The sequence below is a fragment of the Mobula hypostoma genome, chromosome 22 (assembly GCF_963921235.1).
Source record: "Mobula hypostoma chromosome 22, sMobHyp1.1, whole genome shotgun sequence".
Lineage (NCBI taxonomy): Eukaryota > Metazoa > Chordata > Chondrichthyes > Myliobatiformes > Myliobatidae > Mobula > Mobula hypostoma.
In genome coordinates, this window is record NC_086118.1 from 56177533 (window position 1) to 56196031 (window position 18499).

At 46.2% G+C, this 18499-nt stretch overlaps 2 protein-coding genes across 3 annotated transcripts in view; one reads left to right on the forward strand and one right to left on the reverse strand.

The window, feature by feature from the left end:
• Nucleotides 1–6230, forward strand: part of rhbdl3 (rhomboid, veinlet-like 3 (Drosophila)) — a 54435-nt gene extending 48205 nt beyond the window's left edge. For both annotated transcript variants that reach the window (XM_063030652.1, XM_063030653.1), the window contains one exon: nt 1465–6230. In XM_063030652.1, coding sequence (XP_062886722.1) covers nt 1465–1736 — 272 coding nt within the window. In that variant the 3' untranslated portion in view covers nt 1737–6230. The remainder of the gene's footprint in view (nt 1–1464) is intronic.
• A 118-nt stretch (nt 6231–6348) lies between these two features.
• Nucleotides 6349–18499, reverse strand: part of c22h17orf75 (chromosome 22 C17orf75 homolog) — a 39679-nt gene continuing 27528 nt past the window's right edge. Inside the window, exons 9-10 of the mRNA XM_063030654.1 lie at nt 11575–11678; nt 6349–7159 (exon numbers count right to left, since the gene is read on the reverse strand). Of these exons, the coding sequence (XP_062886724.1) occupies nt 6938–7159; nt 11575–11678 (326 nt within the window). The 3' untranslated portion in view covers nt 6349–6937. The remainder of the gene's footprint in view (nt 7160–11574; nt 11679–18499) is intronic.

The window sequence follows — 18499 nt, forward strand, 5'->3', positions numbered from 1 at the left end:
CCACTCTCACATCACCTTCTGAATGAAGAAGATCCCCCTCATGCTCCTCTTAAATTTAAACGTTTTACCCTTGACTGTTAACCATGGCCTTCAGTTCTCGGTATACCCAAGCTCAGTGGAAAAAGCCTGGCTTGCATTTACCCTCTACGTCCCTCTGTCTCCGACACTCAATGGGCCAAAGAGCCTAATCCTGCTCCTATGTCTCAGCATCTAATAAAGTCCTATTCTATCTAACCTTCCCTATAACTCAGGTCCCCAACATCCTACTAACTTCTCTCTGCGCTCTTTCAAGCTTATTTACATCCTTCCTGCAGGTAGCTAACCACAAATGTACACAACACTCCAAATTCAGCCTCACCGACGTCTTACTTCAACATAACATCCCATCTGCTGTACGCAATACTTTGATTTACAAAGGCCAAAGTGCCAAAAGCTCTCTTTTTGCGACCCTATCTACCTGTGATGCCACTTTCAAGAAATTCTGAACCTGTATTCGCAGATCCCGCTGTTCAACTGCACTCGGTGCCCCTGTCACTCACCACGTTTGTCCTCCCAAAGTGCAACACCTCACACTTGGCCTGCACTAAATTCCATCTGCCATTGTTCCAATACTGTTAACCTATCACCTCCAGTTCTAGTCTCAACCAACCTAGTGGAAAAAGCCTGCTAGCACTAACCCAATCTATACCCCTCATAATTTTCTATATCTCTATCAAATCTCCCTTCATTCACCTCGACTGAATAACCATATAACAATTACAGCACAGAAACAGGCCATCTCGGCCCTTCTAGTCCGTGCCGAACTCTTACTCTCACCTAGTCCCACCGACCTGCACTCAGCCCATAACCCTCCATTCCTTTCCTGCCCATATAGCTGTCCAATTTAACTTTAAACGACAACATCAAACCTGCTTCAACCACTTCTGCTGGAAGCTCGTTCCACACAGCTACCATTCTCTGAGTAAAGAAGTTCCCCCTCATGTTACCCCTAAACTTTTGCCTTTTAACTCTCAACTCATGTCCTCTTGTTTGAATCTCCCCTACTCTCAATGGAAAAAACCTACCCACGTCAACTCTATCTATCCCCCTCATAATTTTAAATACCTCTATCAAGTCCCCCCCTTCAACCTTCTACGTTCCAGAGAATAAAGACCCAACTACAACCTTTCTCTGTAACTCAGGTGATGAAAGCCAGGTAACATTCTAGTAAATCTTCTCTGTACTCTCTCTATTTTGTTGACATCTTTCCTATAATTCGGTGACCAAAACTGTACAATAGCCTAATTCTGCTCCTATGTCTTATGGTCCTGCTGGTCTGCTAAAGTCCTGTTCTGTTGAACCTTTCCCTATTAACTCAGGTCACTTTGCAAGCTTTGCTAGAACTTCCTCTCTGTTCGCTGACAGTCCTGCTGGTCTTTGGAGCGGTTGGCACCGTAGAAATACAAGTCTCCTTTTCCCTTTCAGTGAGTCTGGAGTTTGGCCGTGCCGTCTGGTTACGATTCCACCCACCCGCCCACCCGTCCTGCACCCATCCCAGCTTTGTGTCTCACCTTGGCGGAGTGCTGGTGGGGATCACGCTGGGGTTGGTGATCCTCAGGAACTACGAGCAGAAACTCCATGAACAGTCCATCTGGTGGATCTTTGTCTTCGCCTATCTCGTCTTCGTGCTCTTTGCCATCCTCTGGAACATCTTCGCCTACAGTCTCCTAGAAATCGGAATGCTTCCCCCAGCTTAATACTCCGGACTGGCCAAGCCAGCATGATATCACAACCCGGACTTTAAAGTTTAGCTTTATTTGTCACATGTACATCAAAACATACAATGAAATGTGTCGTTTTGTGCAAACAACCAACACACTCCAAGGATACACCGCAGGCAGCCCGCAAGCATCGCAGCGTATTATGCCCACAACTTACTCGCCCTAACGCATATGTCTTTGGAACGTGGAGCACTTGGAGGAAACCCACGTGCTCATGGGGAGAAAATATTAAACTCCTTACAGACAGCAGTGGGAATTGAACTCCAATCACAGGCTCTGCAAAGCTGATGTCTTTGAACATCACCCTTAACTGATTGAAACAACTGGATAAATGGACACTGGGATTTGATTCAGTGGTGCCTAACTGAAGCTTGTAACAAGAGCTGCAGTAGAAAAGCAGAGCAGCTTCCCATTCCTGGGTGAAGATCTATCCAGGGCTGGACATATTGATGCAGTTATGAAGAAGGCACGATAGTGGCTATATTTCATTAGGCGTTTGAGGAGGTTTGGACTGTCACCAGAGTCTAGCAAATTTCTATAGATATACTGTGGCGAGCATTCTGGCTGGTTGCATCACTGCCTGGTATAGAGGGGCCACTGCACAAGATCAGAATAAGTTGCAGAGGGTTATAAACTCAGCCAGCTCCATCAATGGCACTGGCCAACCCGCCATTGAGGACATCTGCAAAAGGTGATGTCCCAAGACAGCAGCATCCATCCCTAAGGACCTGCTTGGACATGGGAGCAGAATTAGCCCGTTGAGTCTGCTCTACTCTTCTTATTACCAGCATCAGGGAGGAGACACAGAGATACAGAAGCCTGAAGACCCATACTCAGCATTTTAGGAATATTTCATGGACTGCTCAAAAATGTGATGGTGGAGGGGAAGAAACTGTTCCTAAAAAAAAATTGAGTGTGGGTCTTCAAGCTCCTGTACCTCCTCCCTGATGGTGGGAATGAGAAGAGGGCATGTTCTGGGTGGCGAGGGTTTCTTAATGATGGATACTGCCTTCTGCAGGTATCAGCAGGGCTGCGTTACACTGAGAATCAGAATTATTATCACTGACGTGTCGTGAAATTTGTTGTTTTGTGGCAGCAGTACAGAATCAGATATAAAACTTACTGTAAGTTAAATAACTAATACAAGAGAGGAATAATGAGGTAGTGTTTATGGACCATTTAGAAATCTAGTGGTGGAGTTCTCAACCGCTACTTCTTACTGTCTGTTACACTGCTGGTGTTCAGGGCAGCAATGAAGCTGCTCCATATCTGGCGGTGTTCAGGACTTCCTTCATCGCTTCAGTAGCTTCCCCTCAGTTTTCACTCCTGTCAGTCGTGCGAATTCTGGGTGGAGACTCAGGAGAACCGTCGCACTCAGATGTAGAAGGACCAGTGGACAGCTCTTAGTCTGGCCTCTACCCTTTGATCTGTCTGGCATGGGTGATCCTACCAGGAGCCAACACGCTCCAGGTCAATGAGGCACACAAGTCTCCAAATCATGATAAGGTTGTGGTCCTCCTGGAGATTCTCAACTTCGGAAGAATTAAACTCCAGTGAAAGAGCTGCACTGCATCCCGACTGTTACAGTGAGCAAACGTATGGTACATTTTCTTCCCAGCTTTTTTGTAACACTCACCTGTTTAATACTTTGGTCTCCAAGTGCCAATTAACTTCTGTAGAAAAGGTTTTACCAAGTGTACATAACTGTCCAAACTCTGTAAATAAGGTTTGCGATGATGGTCTGTAGATAATTTGGCCCGCCTAGACAACAATTTTATGGACAATACACCACAATAAACGGAAAACCTCACAGAACAAATCTGCAGTTAAAATGCAGAAAAGTTTTTAAAAAATAGCTCGGAGGAATTTTTTTTAAAATCTGCTCTATCTGTCAGTATCAATTTAGTCAAAAAGCAGAACAGAGAATAGTCTAGCACAATACAGGCCCTTTTGCCCAACGATGTTGTGCTGTCTGTTTAACCTACTCTAAGATCAATCTAAACCTGCCCTCCCACTTGAAGGATGATCCAAGCCCTACAAATCTATGAGCAGAGTCTGTTGAGGGTGTATTTTGTCTCTGTTCTTGTAGTTATTTATCCAGGGAGAAGGCAGGAGACTGGGGCTGAGGGGAAATGGATCAGCCATGATGAAATGGTGGAGCAGACTCAATGGGCCAAATGGCCTAATTCTGCTCCGATATCTTATGGCCTTATTATTGAGATACAGAGCAGAATACCTTCTGGCCCTTTCAGCCATGCCACTCAGCAACCCACCTACTTAGTCCTGGCCTCATCATAGGACAATTTACAATGACCAATTAACCTCATCCATACGTCTTTGGACTGTGGGAGGAAACCAAAGCACCCAGTGGAAACTCGTGCGGTCACAGGGGGAGCATACAAACTCCTTACAGACAGCAGTGGTAATTGAACCTGGGTGACTGATACTGTAAAGCATTGTGCTAACCACTGCACTACTGTGCCACCTCACACCAAGTAGTTTTTAGGTCTTCCTGCACTAAAAATAACTCTATCACAACTCAGAACAGAACAATCGTTGACACCTCTGTGAACATAAGTGCTTTGACAGCAATTTTATACATAAAATGTGGGAGAGTGGACAGGTTGTGTTGTACATATACACTCAGTGCCACCTTTATCAGGTATCTCCAATACTTAATAACAAGGACATTGAACGTAAGTTCATGGTCTCCTGCTGCTATAGTCCAAAGGTCTTCAAGGTCTGAAGTGTCGTGCACTCACAGATGCTCTTCTGCACACCACTGTTATAACGTGCGTGTCAGCTTGAACCTGTCTGGCCATTCTCCTCTGACCTCTCTCATTCACAAGGTGTTTTCGTGTACAGAACTACCATTCACTGGACCTTTTTGTTTTTCACACCATTTTCTGTAAACTCCAGAAACTGGGTTGTGTGTGAAAATCAGCAGTTTCAGAGATACTCAGACCACCCCATCTGGCACCACCAATCATTCTGCAGTCAAAGTAATTTGGATCACATTTCTCCCCCATTCTGATATTAGGTCTGAACAAGAACTGAGCCTCTTGACTATGTCTGCATGTTTTTATACATTTGAGTTGCTGTCACATGGCTGGCTGATTAGATATTTGCATTAACGAGCCGGTGTACAGGCGAGTCTAATTACATGACCACTGAGTGTATGTGCAATATTGGCAGCCAGCATTCCATGAATGCAGTCCTATTAAAGGACTTTTCTATCTCAACAAACTTTTGGAGTGTGTTCATTTTATTTTAAATCAGTAATCACTGACCTCCAGAAAGTAACTTGTGTGATGGAGGTGAGATGTTTGGGGAGGGTTGGTAGGGGCAGGGCAGAATACCCAGGATCATTTCTACCATTGTCCTGTCCTGAGCCTGTGAGGGATCAGTCTGTGCTCTGCAGTACCTGACCTACCTGATAACAACCCTGGGGCAGCATGGTAACACAGCAGTTAGCAAAAACGCTTCCAGCACCAGTGACTGGGAGACTGAGGTTCAATTCCTGCCATTATGTTTGTACTTTCTCCCCATGATTGCATGGGTTTCCTCCGGGTGCTCCGGTTTCCTCCCACGGTTCTAAGACGTATCGGGCAGGTTAATTGGTCATTGTAAATTGTCCCACGATTAGATTAATGTTAATTGAGGTTGCAGAGGCAGCGTGGCTCGAAGATCTGCAAGAGCCAACTCTGTGCTATATCACTACATAGACACTGTGTTGGTCATTGGCACTGACAACACACCCCACTATGGCATAGTTTGATGTACATGTGATAAATAAAGCTAATCTTTAGAAACATAGAAAACCTACAGCACAATACAGGCCCTTCGGCCCACAAAGTTGTGCCAAACATGTCCATACCTTAGAAATTACTAAGGTTACCCATAGCCCTCTATTTTACTAAGCTCCATGTACCTATTTAAGTCTCTTAAAAGACCCTATTGTATCCACCTCTACCACCGTTGCCGGCAGCCCATTCCATGCACTCACCACTCTCTGAGTAAAAAACTTACCCCTGACATCTCCTCTGTACCTACTCCCCAGCACCTTAAACCTGTGTCCTCTTGTGGCAACCATTTCAGCCCTGGGAAAAAGCCTCTGACTATCCACACGATCAATGCCTCTCATCATCTTATACACCTCTATCAGGTCACCTCTCATCCTCCGTTGCTCCAAGGAGAAAAGGCCGAGTTCACTCAACCTATTCTCATAAGGCAGGCTCCCCAATCCAGGCAACATCCTTGTAAATCTCCTCTGCACCCTTTCTATGGCTTCCACATCCTTCCTGTAGTGAGGCGACCAGAACTGAGCACACTACTCTAAGTGGGGTCTGACTAGGGTCCTATATAGCTGCAACATCACCTCTCGGCTCCTAAATTCAATTCCACGATTGATGAAGGCCAATACACCGTATGCTTTCTTAACCACACAGTAGCTTTGAGCGTCCTATGGACTCGGACAAGATCCCTGTGATCCTCCACACTGCCAAGAGTCTTACCATTAATACTATAGATCTTTAAATTTTGAAAACTTTATACTTTAAATCTTTAAAAACCAGTAAAAGCTCACATGCTAATTAAGCATCTACTTTAATTAATTCAGAGATATACATTCCTTAATAAAATATAAAACTGACAGAAGCAGACAGATCTACACCAAAAATCATCCAATATTGATTTTCTATTTGGATTCTGAACAAACCAGGGTACATTTTCATTTTTAACCAGACAGATTCCTAGAACACACGGCAACTATTTACAATTAATTAATAACACACACTCTAGTGTGGGCAGGTTTCATTCTGTGGGTGTGTCTCTGAATCTTCAAGTAGTGTTTTGGTTGATAAACTTTAGTAAAGTTACACTCTACATGTTTCTAAACAATCAGAGTAACAACTCTATTAATGACAGACAAGGAAAATAACTACAGTTCACCATGTTAAATTTTCCAGTGATCAGTAACCAATCACAAATCCCCCTTTTAAAAAAAACTGTTCCTCTCTTTCTCTCTTGCCCCCCCCCCAATTACCTCTTCTGATAGGAATAAATATCTGAATCCATGCGTTGCCAAACAAATATCGGTGACAGTGAGGTTTCTCCACAAGTAGCACAACATTTAAAGAGGGAAGTCTTCGTTAAAGTACGTCTGACACAACCTATTGTTAGTTAGTGGGGGTAATCACACCTTCCTCGTACATGAATTCCTCAAGCACCTTCACCACACTGCAAGCCTCGGGCATGTTGACGTGCTCCACTTTCACGTTACGCAGCAGGACATCCCCATTGCCGCAGTTCTTGAGAAAGACAAAGCACTTGAACAGGGCGTAGTTGTTCATTTCAGCCTGCTGAATGTACCGCTTTAGACTGTTCATGTCCTGGATGGCCTGAGGGAGAGCAAGGAGGAGGGAAAGTTAACAGATTGAAAGAAACCAGTAAAGCAGGGCCCACACTGTGAGCCAGTTACCACATTGCTCAGACACAGGCGGGTCTGATATTGGGCATTTGGGACCAGGTGGTTCAAGGTTTTGGTTTCTGGTTGTGCGGAGTTGGTTACTGAAAGTCAAGGAACACAGCAAGCTAGTGGAGATTGTCATGATAATAGGCCATTCAGCCCATTGAGTCTGCTCTGCAATTCTATTATAGCTAATCAATTATTTCTCTTAGTCCTATTCTGCTGCCTTTGTTTTACAATCTTTGACACCCTGACTAATCAAGAACCTATCAACCTTCACTTTAAGTATACCCAATGACTTGGCCTCCACAGCCATTGAATTCCACAGATTCACCACTCTCTGGCTGAAGAAATTTCTCTTCATCTCTGTTTTGCTGTCTGAGGCTGTGCATTCAGGCTGCACCCAGTGGCACCTACATCCATAATGATGGGAGTGTCTTGAGAGGTTGGTATTGAAGCATACAAGCTCCTGACTGAGTGGCGACTTGGATCTGCTGCAATTTGACTATCGGAACAGGTCCACAACAGATGCCATCTCATTGGCTCTTCATGCAACCCTGAAACATCTGGACAGCAAAGACTGCATACACTTGATGCTCTATATTGATTACAGCTCAGCATTTCATACCATCATCCCCCTCAAAACTAACCAGTAAACTCCAAGACCTGGGCCTCAATACCCCCTCGTGCAATTGGATCCCAGATTTCCTCACTTGTAGACCCCAGTCAGTTCGGGTTGGCAAAAACATCTCCTCCAAAATCTCCATCAGCACAGTCATATGATGAAAGACTGGATCAACTAGGCTTATACTCATTGGAATTTAGAAGATTGAGGGGGGATCTTATTGAAACGTATAAAATCCTAAAGGGATTGGACAGGCTAGATGCAGGAAGATTGTTCCCGATGTTGGGGAAGTCCAGAACGAGGGGTCACAGTTTGAGGATAAAGGGGAAGCCTTTTAGGACCGAGATTAGGAAAAACTTCTTCACACAGAGAGTGGTGAATCTGTGGAATTCTCTGCCACAGGAAACAGTTGAGGCCAGTTCATTGGCTATATTTAAGAGGGAGTTAGATATGGCCCTTGTGGCTAAAGGGATCAGTGGGTATGGAGGGAAGGCTGGTACAGGGTTCTGAGTTGGATGATCAGCCATGATCATACTGAATGGCGGTGCAGGCTCGAAGGGCCAAATGGCCTACTCCTGCACCTATTTTCTATGTTTCTATGAAGACCACAGGGATGTGTACTCATCCACCTGCTCTACTACTTTACACCTATGACTTGGTTGCTAAGTACAACTCCAACACCTTATACAACTTTGCAGATGACACCACTTTGGTGGGCTGTATCAAAGGGGGTGATGAATCAGCAAACAGGAGGGCGATTGAAAACTTGGCTGAGTGGTGTAGTAACAACAACCTCTCACTCAATGTCACTAAGACCAAGGAACTGATTGTAGACTTCAGGAGAAGGAAACCAGAGGACCATTGAGCCAATAATCATCGTAGGATCAGAGGCGGGGAGGGTCTGGAGCTTTAAATTCCTGGGTGTCACTATCTCAGAGGACCTGTCATATAAATATTATTGCGGAGAAAGTACAACAGTGCCTCTACTTCCTCAAGAGTCTGCGGAGGTTCAGCACGTCCTCAAAACTCTTGGCAAACTTCTATCGATGTGTGGTGGAAAGTGCGCCGACTGGCTATATTACGGCTTGGTACGGGAACACTAATGCCTTGAGTGGAAAATCCTACAAAAGGTAGTGGATTCAGCCCAGTACGTCATGGGTAAAACTTTCCCAACCATTGAGCACATCTACATGAAACGTTGTCGTAGAAAAGCTGCATCCATGATCAGAGAACTCCACCACCCAGGTCATGCTCTCTTCTCACTGCTGTCATCAGGTAGAAGGTACAAGAGCCTCAGGACTCGCACCACCAGGTTCAAGAACAGTTACTACCCCTTAACCATCAGGTTCTTGAACAAAAAGGGACAACTACACTCATTCTACTTCTGCTGTTCCCACAACTGATGGCCTCACTTTAAGGACTCTTTGTCTTGTTATTTCATGCTCTCGTTATTTATTGCTATTTATTTATATCTGCATTTGCAGAGTTTGCTGTCCTGTTTACAGTTACTGTTCTATAGATTTGCTAAGGATGCCCACAGAAAAAGAATCTCGGGGGTTGTATGTGGTGACATGTATGTACCCTAATAATAAATTGAACTTTGTACTTTGGTCCTCGACCCTCTGACTATGGGAAACATCCTCTCCACATCTACTCCATCTGAGGGTTGACAGGCATCATAATCAAAAAGCTCACTCACTCCAGACGTTCTCTCTTCTCCCAACTCCCATCAGGCAGAAAATACAAAAGCTGGAAGCACGTACCAGCAGGCACAAGGCAGCTTCTACCCCATTGATATGACAATACTGAACATCCCTCTGGTATGATAGGATAGAGTCTTGACCTCACTCTACTTCATTATGGCCTTGTGCCTTACTGTCTGCTTGCACTGCACTTTCTCTGTAACTGTAACACTTTATTCAGTGTTGTTATTGTTTTACCTTGAACTACCTCAGTGCAGAGGAGGTCTGGCCCCTGCACATGTAGCACGCAGTCCCACCCGTGTGTGGCAATGCCTTGGTGCTCGTGAACCAGATCCCCAGCAGCAGGTAAATGGCCCCACTGCCTTGTGGGCGGCCTCGGGAGAGACAAAGGACGGGAGTGAACCCAGTCAGCAAATCCGGAGCAGAGCCCCTAAGACAGCTGATGTCATTGAACATCCTTTCGGCAGCTCCTGCCTCATTAGCTTTCCTTTGGACTACATTGGTGAGGCCGAGAGGGGGGATTTTGACGACTGGGCATCTCAGGATGTCCATACCTTCTGCCCAGGCTTGTGATGATAATGATAACCATCACCCATTGTCCTTCGAGACAGACGAATGCCAACCACCTCAATGCACTGGGTAATGAATTGATCTGTATGGACTGCATGCAAGACAAATTTTTTCACTGTACCTTGGCACTTGTAACAATAATTTTACCCAGCTATTCTGAAGGTAGGATTGGACATAGACTAGATGGTGCTCCAGAAAGCAAGATTCAAGATTCACGTTTCTTTATCATACATACATCAAAACACAGTGAAATGTGTTGTTTGCACTAACAACTGCCATACCTATAGACATGCTGAGGACAGCCGCAAGCGTTACCACACATTCTGAAGATTCAGGACTCTGGCCTATCCTCAAATTCCCCCAAATCCCTGTCCCTAAAACCGTAACTTGACTCCAATTCCCCTCTCTGCCCCAAAATCATCCGCAAAAAAACACAAAAAAACCCCAATTAAAACTAAGTCATGAGCTCAATGGACATAAAAACCAGCACATTCAGGAAAGGAAGCATCATTATGCAGGGTCTCAGCTTGAAACATTGACGGTTTCTTCCAATCCATAGATGCTTCCTGACCTGCTGGGCTCCTCCAGCATTGTGTGTGTGTGCACGCACGCATATGTGAGTGGTGAGTGTGTGTGAGTGTGAAAGTATGTATGCGTGTGTTTGAGTGTGTACGTGTAAGTGTGCGAGTGTACGTGAGTGTGTGTGCGCGTGTGTGTGTGTGTGTGTGTATATATGTGTGAGTATGTGTGTGTGCGTATGTGTGTGTGTATGTATGCGTGTGTTTGAGTGTGTACGTGTGTGTGTGTGTGTGTACGTACGTACGTGTGTGTGTGTGTGTGTGTGTGTATACGTGCTTTGCTCTGGATTTCCAGCATTTGAAAAAATTATTTATTGAGATACATTGCAGTATAGACATTTCCAACCTTTTGAGCCATGTCACTCAGCAATACCCCAATTTAATCCTAGCCTAATCACAGAACAATTTATAATGACCAATTAACCTATCAGCCATCTTTGGACTGTGGGAGAAAACTGGAGCACCCAGTGGAAACCTACATGGTCACGGGGAGAACACAGAAACTCCTTACAGGCAGCGGTGGTAAATGAACCCGGGTTGCCGGTACTGTAAAGTATCGTGTGAATCGCTACACTACCGCGGCAACATCATCTGCATCTGCAGAATCTCTTGTGTTTATAATGTGCAAAGTCCCCAAGAATCCAGGCTCGATGGCAACATTTAAGAGAAGGTTGGACACGTACGTGGATGGGAAGGGTATGGAGGGCGATGATCCAGATGCAGGTCAATGGGAGTAGGCACAGTCATCGTTTGGCATGGACTAGATGGGCCAAAGGTGCATTTCTGTGCTGCAGTGATCTCTGACCCCATGAACCCATAACCAGAACCAAACCCTGCATTGTAGGAACACCCGAAAGGAAAAGTAACTTACCTTTAATTTAAAATTCTCCAGGATCTGCCGCAGGTGGAAAGGGTTTCCACTCTCAAGGCCATTTAAAAAAGAAGGAATCCAGTCTTCACAGAATTTGTTGCTCGCTGCATGAGGAACAAATAAGTTGATGAGAGGAGGGAACACTCGCTGAATAACGGCAAAAACATTTTACAAAGCGGCTGGTTCTTTGACCCCAACTGCCGGCTGAGTAAAGTCAAATGTCTTATGAGGAAACGTTGAGCGGTGACTTGTTAGAAGAGTACAGGATGATAACAGGCACAGATAGAGTGGATAGCCAACAACATATTAATGCCTGGCTGAGAGACTGGTGTAGGGAGCAGGGCTTCAGGTTCCTGGATCACTGGGGCATCTTCTGGGGGAGGTACGACCTGTACAAAAAGGATGGGTTACACCTGAACCCAAAGGGGTCCAAATTCCTAGCAGGCAGGTTTAATAGAGCTGTTAGGGAGGGTTTAAATTAATTTGGCAAGGGGATGGTAACTGGAGTGATAGGGCTGAGGAAGGGGAAAACAGAAGTAAATCAAAGATAGCGTGCAACAGAGATGATAGAAAGGACGGGCAGGAGATGAGGCATAATTGTAAACGTAACTTTGCTGGATCAAATAACGACAGCACAAAAAGATCGTTACTTATCTTTTCGCCCGTTTATTTCTTCGAGCTCAGCCGGCGAGTGAAATTGGACCCGACATCGGGGAGAGACTCTTTCTCATCTCCCCAGTGGTTCTACAAGTTCACTGCCCGATGTCAGAATTGTCAGAGGTTATAAGGCCACCGATACAAAAGAACAATCAGCTCGATAACTATTCCGGTCAAGTCAATGGACTATTGATACAAATGAACAACCAATATGATAGACACTCCAGCCACCTTAATTAAAAAAAGGAATGTCCTACCTGGTTTGCTGGAGCCACAACTTAATTACAAAGATAAAAACATCTGTCAAATTCGTGCTTTAATTAAGAAAGGAATGTTCTGTCTAATTTCCGTCAGGTACTGCTTTTTGTCAAAATCAAAAGGTGTGAAAAGCCCAGAGACATCTTATGTGGATCTGGGCGAACTTTAACCCTCATCTTGCTCCAAAGAAAGCAGCTGTGAGACATTATTCAAACACACTGCAGTCACAGACATAGTCAGTACTGAATCCATTGTTTACAGGAATCTGAGAATCCCCCATTCCCTTAAACTTTATCATAATCACAGCCAGTGGGATGAGTTAGAGGCAATAGAGGCATGGTGCAGTTAAAACAGAAAGCAACAAATACTGGACTGAAAGTGTTGTAATTGAATGCACACAGCGTAAGAAATAAAATGGACGATCTTGAAATTCAGATACAGATGGGCAAGTATGACGTTGTGGCCATCTCTGAAATTTGGCTAAAGGATGGCTGCCATTGGGAGTTGAATCTCCAAGGATATACAGTGTATCGGAAAGATAGGTTAGTAGTCAGAGGGGGTGGTGTGGCCCTGCGTATAAGAAATAATATTAAATCATTAGAAAGGGGTGACATAGGATAGGTGCAGAGTCTCTGTGGGTTGAGTTGAGAAACAGCAAGGGTAAAAGGACCCTAATGGCAGTTGTAAACAGGCCTCCAAACAGCAGCCGGGATGTGGATTACAAATTACAGCAGGAGATAGAAAAGGCATGTCAGAAGGGCGATGTCATGATAATCGTTGGGGATTTTGACATGAAACTGGATTGGGAAAACCAGGCCAGTACTGGACCTCGAGAGAGTGAGTTTGTAGAATGTCTAAGGGATGGCTTTTTAGGACAGCTTGTTGTTGAGCCCACTAGGGGATCGGCTGTGCTGGATTGGGTGTTGTGCAATGATCCAGAGGTAATAAGAGAGCTTAAGGTTAGGGAACAGTGATCACAATATGACTGAGTTCACTTTGAAATTTAGTCAGAGGGTGGTAAATCTGTGGAATTTGTTGCCACAAGCAGCTGTGGAAGCCAAGTCACTGGGTGCATTTAAGGCAGAGATAGATAGGTTCTTGATTAGCCAGGGCATCAAAGGGTATGGGGAGAAGGCAGCAGAGTGGGGATGACTGGAAGAATTAGATCAGCCCATGATTGAATGGCGGAGCAGACTTGATGGGCCGAATAGTTTATAGAGGTGTACAAGTTGAAAAGAGGCAGAGATAGAGTGGGCAACCAGAGACTTTTTGTCAGGACAGAAATGGCGAATACAGGAGGGCATATCCTTAAGGTGATTAAAGGAAAGTATGGGGAGGGGTATCAAAGGTAAGTTCTTCACACAGAGAGTGTTGTTACGAGAATACACATAAAATTAAGATGTTTGCTGGCCTGGGCTAGCATCAGTGGCATCAGCAGTTGGTCTGCCACCTGCCCTCAGGGGAAGGAAAGATAAGGAACAATGGAGCAGCGTCTGGAGATGTGTAATGAAGGGATGTGGGAGGAAGAGCTGTCTGGAGCGGCTCCCCCCTTTGAACCCTGAACTGTTTGAAGTGATGGACAGGCGATACCCCAGCAGGGGGATAAAAAGGGACAGGTTCGCTAAGACAGACACACACGCCACCCGAGGTAACGAGACCCTGGAAGCGGTGCGCCTCTCACGAGTGGTGAGAAGTATCGGACAACGCACAGGGTGGAAGGTACGATCAGCGGGAACCCGGTGTGTGTCCGCCCTTGCCTGGGTGCCGGGTTCACTGCAGAGGATCGACCGCATCTGGAGGAGGGGTCACAGTCGGTGACCTCAGGTGACATCACCAAGGACCCGCCCAAAAGCTGTTTGTGAGCCATCTCGCTGGTCTGTGAGCCATCCCGCTGGTCTGTGAGTGAAGCCGTTCTGAATGATGAGTTGTTCCTATTCTATCTCTCTCTTCCCCCACGTTGTCCACCGCCATGGCAACGATTACTGCGAACTGAACTACTAAACTGGACTGAACTTTGAGTCATTTTGAAATTGGTCATTTACCCCTAGACAACGATAGAGCTTGATTGATGCTGTTATCTTAATTCTGTGCACATGTGTGTTTATCATCACTGAACTGTTGCATTTATTATCCTTTCGATTACTGTGTTGCTTGTTTCTGTAATAAAACTTTCTTAGTTCTAGTACTCCAGACTCCAACTGAGTGATCCATTTCTGCTGGTTTGGCAACCCAGTTACGGGGTACGTAACATAAGTGGGGTTCTCGTCCGCGATTTTGAACGCTAAATTTGGGACGGAGTAAATTGATTGGGTTAAAATTCCCGAAAGAAAGAAAAGACAAACAGCAGAAATGGAGGTTGAGGAATTTATAAAGGCGCCGACCTTGGAGGCATTAGAGGATGCCAGGAAATCGGAATTGATAGCTGTGGCAAAACGGGTGAATCTTGCTAAGGTGAAGTCGACAATGAGGAGAGAGGAGATACACAGAGCTATTGTAGAGCACTATGTATCTAAAGGTGTGTTTCCCCAAGGTGAGCTGGGGGAGGTGCCTATTGAAAAACCTGCTGGAGACGCGGTACAGGTACAGCTTGAAAAACTGAGACTCGAGCACGAGTTCCGGGTACGGCAGTTAGAAAGGCAGGAGAAAGAGAGAGAGTTAGAAAGGCAGGAGAAAGAGAGAGAGTTAGAAAGGCAGGAGAAAGAGAGAGAGTTAGAAAGGCAGGAGAAAGAGAGAGAGTTAGAAAGGCAGGAGAAAGAGAGAGAGTTAGAAAGGCAGGAGAAAGAGAGAGAGTTAGAAAGGCAGGAGAAAGAGAGAGAGTTAGAAAGGCAGGAGAGGGACAGACAGTTGGAGAGAGAAGAGAGAGAGAGGGACAGACAGTTGGAGAGAGAGGAGAAACAGAGGGAAAGGGAATTTGAGCTGGAAAAGTTAAGGATAAGGGCCGAGCAGGGGCTCGTGCCGAACCAAGGTGGAGGGTTCCGGGCGACCCAGGAGGTTAGGCTGGTTCCCCCATTTGACGATACCGATGTGGATCGGTACTTTCTCCACTTCGAAAAAGTAGCTATAAGTCAGGACTGGCCGAGGGATAAGTGGGTTGTTTTACTTCAGAGTGTACTGAAAGGGAAAGCCCAACAAGCTTACTCCGCTTTATCCGCGGAAGATGCCCAGAAGTATGAGGTGGTGAAGGAGGCCATCCTCAGGATTTATGAGTTGGTCCCGGAGGCATACCGGCAGAGGTTCCGGAATGCGAGGAAGCGGTGGGACCGCACGTATTTGGAGTTTGCTCGCGAGATGCAAACATATTGTGAGCGTTGGTGCGCCTCGAAAGGGGTAGAGGGGGATTATGACAGACTGCTGCAGCTGATTCTGATTGAGCAGTTTAAAGGTTGTGTCCCTGAGGGTATGAGACCCTACCTCGATGAGAAAGAGGCAGCCACGTTAGCCGCAACTGCTAAGTTAGCGGATGAGTATGCGTTGACGCATAAAATGAAGGTTGCCCCGAGTAAAGGCTACCAGAAGGGTAGTCAGGACGGCGGGGAGAGTCCACCGGAAAAGTCAGAAAGTAAGCCGGGGACTAGTGAAAAGGATAAGGTAGACCGGGAGCAGTCTGGTAGGAAGTCTCCTGGGGTCGTCTGTTATAATTGTGGGAAAGTCGGACACTTTGCGTCCAGGTGCTTTGCCCCAAGGAAGGAGACGGGGAAAGGAAAAGCGGAAATTTTGAATGGCTGTATTGAGCTGTTAAGCGAACCGCTAGGGAAGGACAGGTCTGAAAAAGTCCAGGAAGGGTGCGAGAGGTTTATCTCGGCTGGACTGGTGTCAGTGAAGGAGAGGTTAAAACCAGTTCCAGTGCGGATCTGGAGAGACACGGGAGCGTGTCAGTCACTAATACTGAAGAGTGTATTAGAGTTTAGCTCAGAGACCCAGACTGGGGAGGTAGAGGTCAAAGGTGTTGGGGAAGGGACAGAGTCAGTCCCTTTGCACCAGATACACTTACAGAGCAACCTGGTCTCTGGACTAGTCACGATTGGGGTGAGGTCCGAATTACCGATGAAAGACGTGGAAGTCTTGCTCGGTAATGACATCGCCGGAGGAATCGTGTTCCCAGTCGTGAGATTGACGGGTCAGCCTGCCAGCATGGAGGCCCCGCCCGCGATGGTGAATTTGGCTGAAACATTTCTGCCAACCTTGTATGAGACAGGGTGTAGTGAGATAAGAGGTAGTGAGGGAGCTGGGACGGACGTAGCAGTAGCCAGGAAAGAATTTGTGCAGACGCAGGAGCGAGACGAGGGGCTGATGGTTTTTGCCGAGACCGCTCTCTCTGACACAGCCTTGACAAGCTATTGTGCGGAGGAGGAAGTGCTAAGGAAGAAAGGGAAATCAAGTACAGTACCCGCAGATGAGGAATGGGGGGTGGTGCAAAAGAGTTATGGGGATGAGGTTTTTAACATGGCCCACGAGGTACCCCCCGGTGGACATTTTGCGGTGCTGGAGGAAACAGTTGGTGGAATCATGAAAGAGATTTACCGGCTGCCCAGGGGGAAGAATGTTATTGATCATGACTGACGCGAACTGAGACGGTCACCGGCTTTTGATATGCTAACAAACCTAGTCGGTGTTAGCGTGGAAATCAATGATGCTAGGGGCCCCTTGATAAGAGGAAAAAACCATTTTGAAAAGATTAGGATGGGATCGGTCAGATGGGAGAAGGCTATTGTTTTGGCCAGGTCTACTGATAAGGTCTCTCCCTTAATCCCCGAAGGAGTAATTAAACGACTCGCACCCATGTGTTTGATTGTCCCGAGGAAATGCAAAGAACTGGGACGTTGGGTTATGTCTGTTACAATAGGGCAGCCAAGTAAACAACACCCATATTTTTTGAGTAATTCAGTGACTAAAGGGCTGATGAACACAGAGGTGTGTATTGGCAATTTAACACGGCTGTCTGAAGCCAGCTTGATAGTGAACCTTGGAAAAAATGAATTCGGCCACACGAATGTCACTTACCTGGGAATTGTGGTGACACAGGGGCAGCTGGCAGTGATGCAAGCTACAGTGCAGGCTATCGCTGACCTCCCAACCCCGACAGACAAGAGGGCCCTCAGAAGGCTTTTGGAGATGGTGGGGTACTGCAGGAAGTTTTGCAATAACTCTGCGGTCAATACCCGTCCCCCTCCTACTAAGCCCTTGCGAGGGAAAATTGAGTCGGAATGGGACGACCCTTGTTGTTGTGGTCCGGGACAAAACCAAATGAGAGGTTACATTGGTCGCAATTCATCAGTGTTTTTGGCCACTATGAAGTTTGCTGAGTTGGAGCCTGGTCTAAGGGATTATTAATAACACGTGTAAAAGGAACAGAAAATGTGATGACTGTCTGTCAAGGTGTTGACAGCTTCAAATTCTCTGTATTAGCTAAATAACTGTTAAAGATGTATATTGTGTATGTATCAGATAATGTAGTCATGTTTGTAATTTTTACCTCCCGGTAAAAATCCTTAAAGGGGGGAAGTGTTACGAGAATACACATAAAATTAAGATGTTTGCTGGCCTGGGCTAGCATCAGTGGCATCAGCAGTTGGTCTGCCACCTGCCCTCAGGGGAAGGAAAGATAAGGAACAATGGAGCAGCGTCTGGAGATGTGTAATGAAGGGATGTGGGAGGAAGAGCTGTCTGGAGCGGCTCCCCCCTTTGAACCCTGAACTGTTTGAAGTGATGGACAGGCGATACCCCAGCAGGGGGATAAAAAGGGACAGGTTCGCTAAGACAGACACACACGCCACCCGAGGTAACGAGACCCTGGAAGTGGTGCGCCTCTCACGAGTGGTGAGAAGTATCGGACAACGCACAGGGTGGAAGGTACGATCAGCGGGAACCCGGTGTGTGTCCGCCCTTGCCTGGGTGCCGGGTTCACTGCAGAGGATCGACCGCATCTGGAGGAGGGGTCACAGTCGGTGACCTCAGGTGACATCACCAAGGACCCGCCCAAAAGCTGTTTGTGAGCCATCTCGCTGGTCTG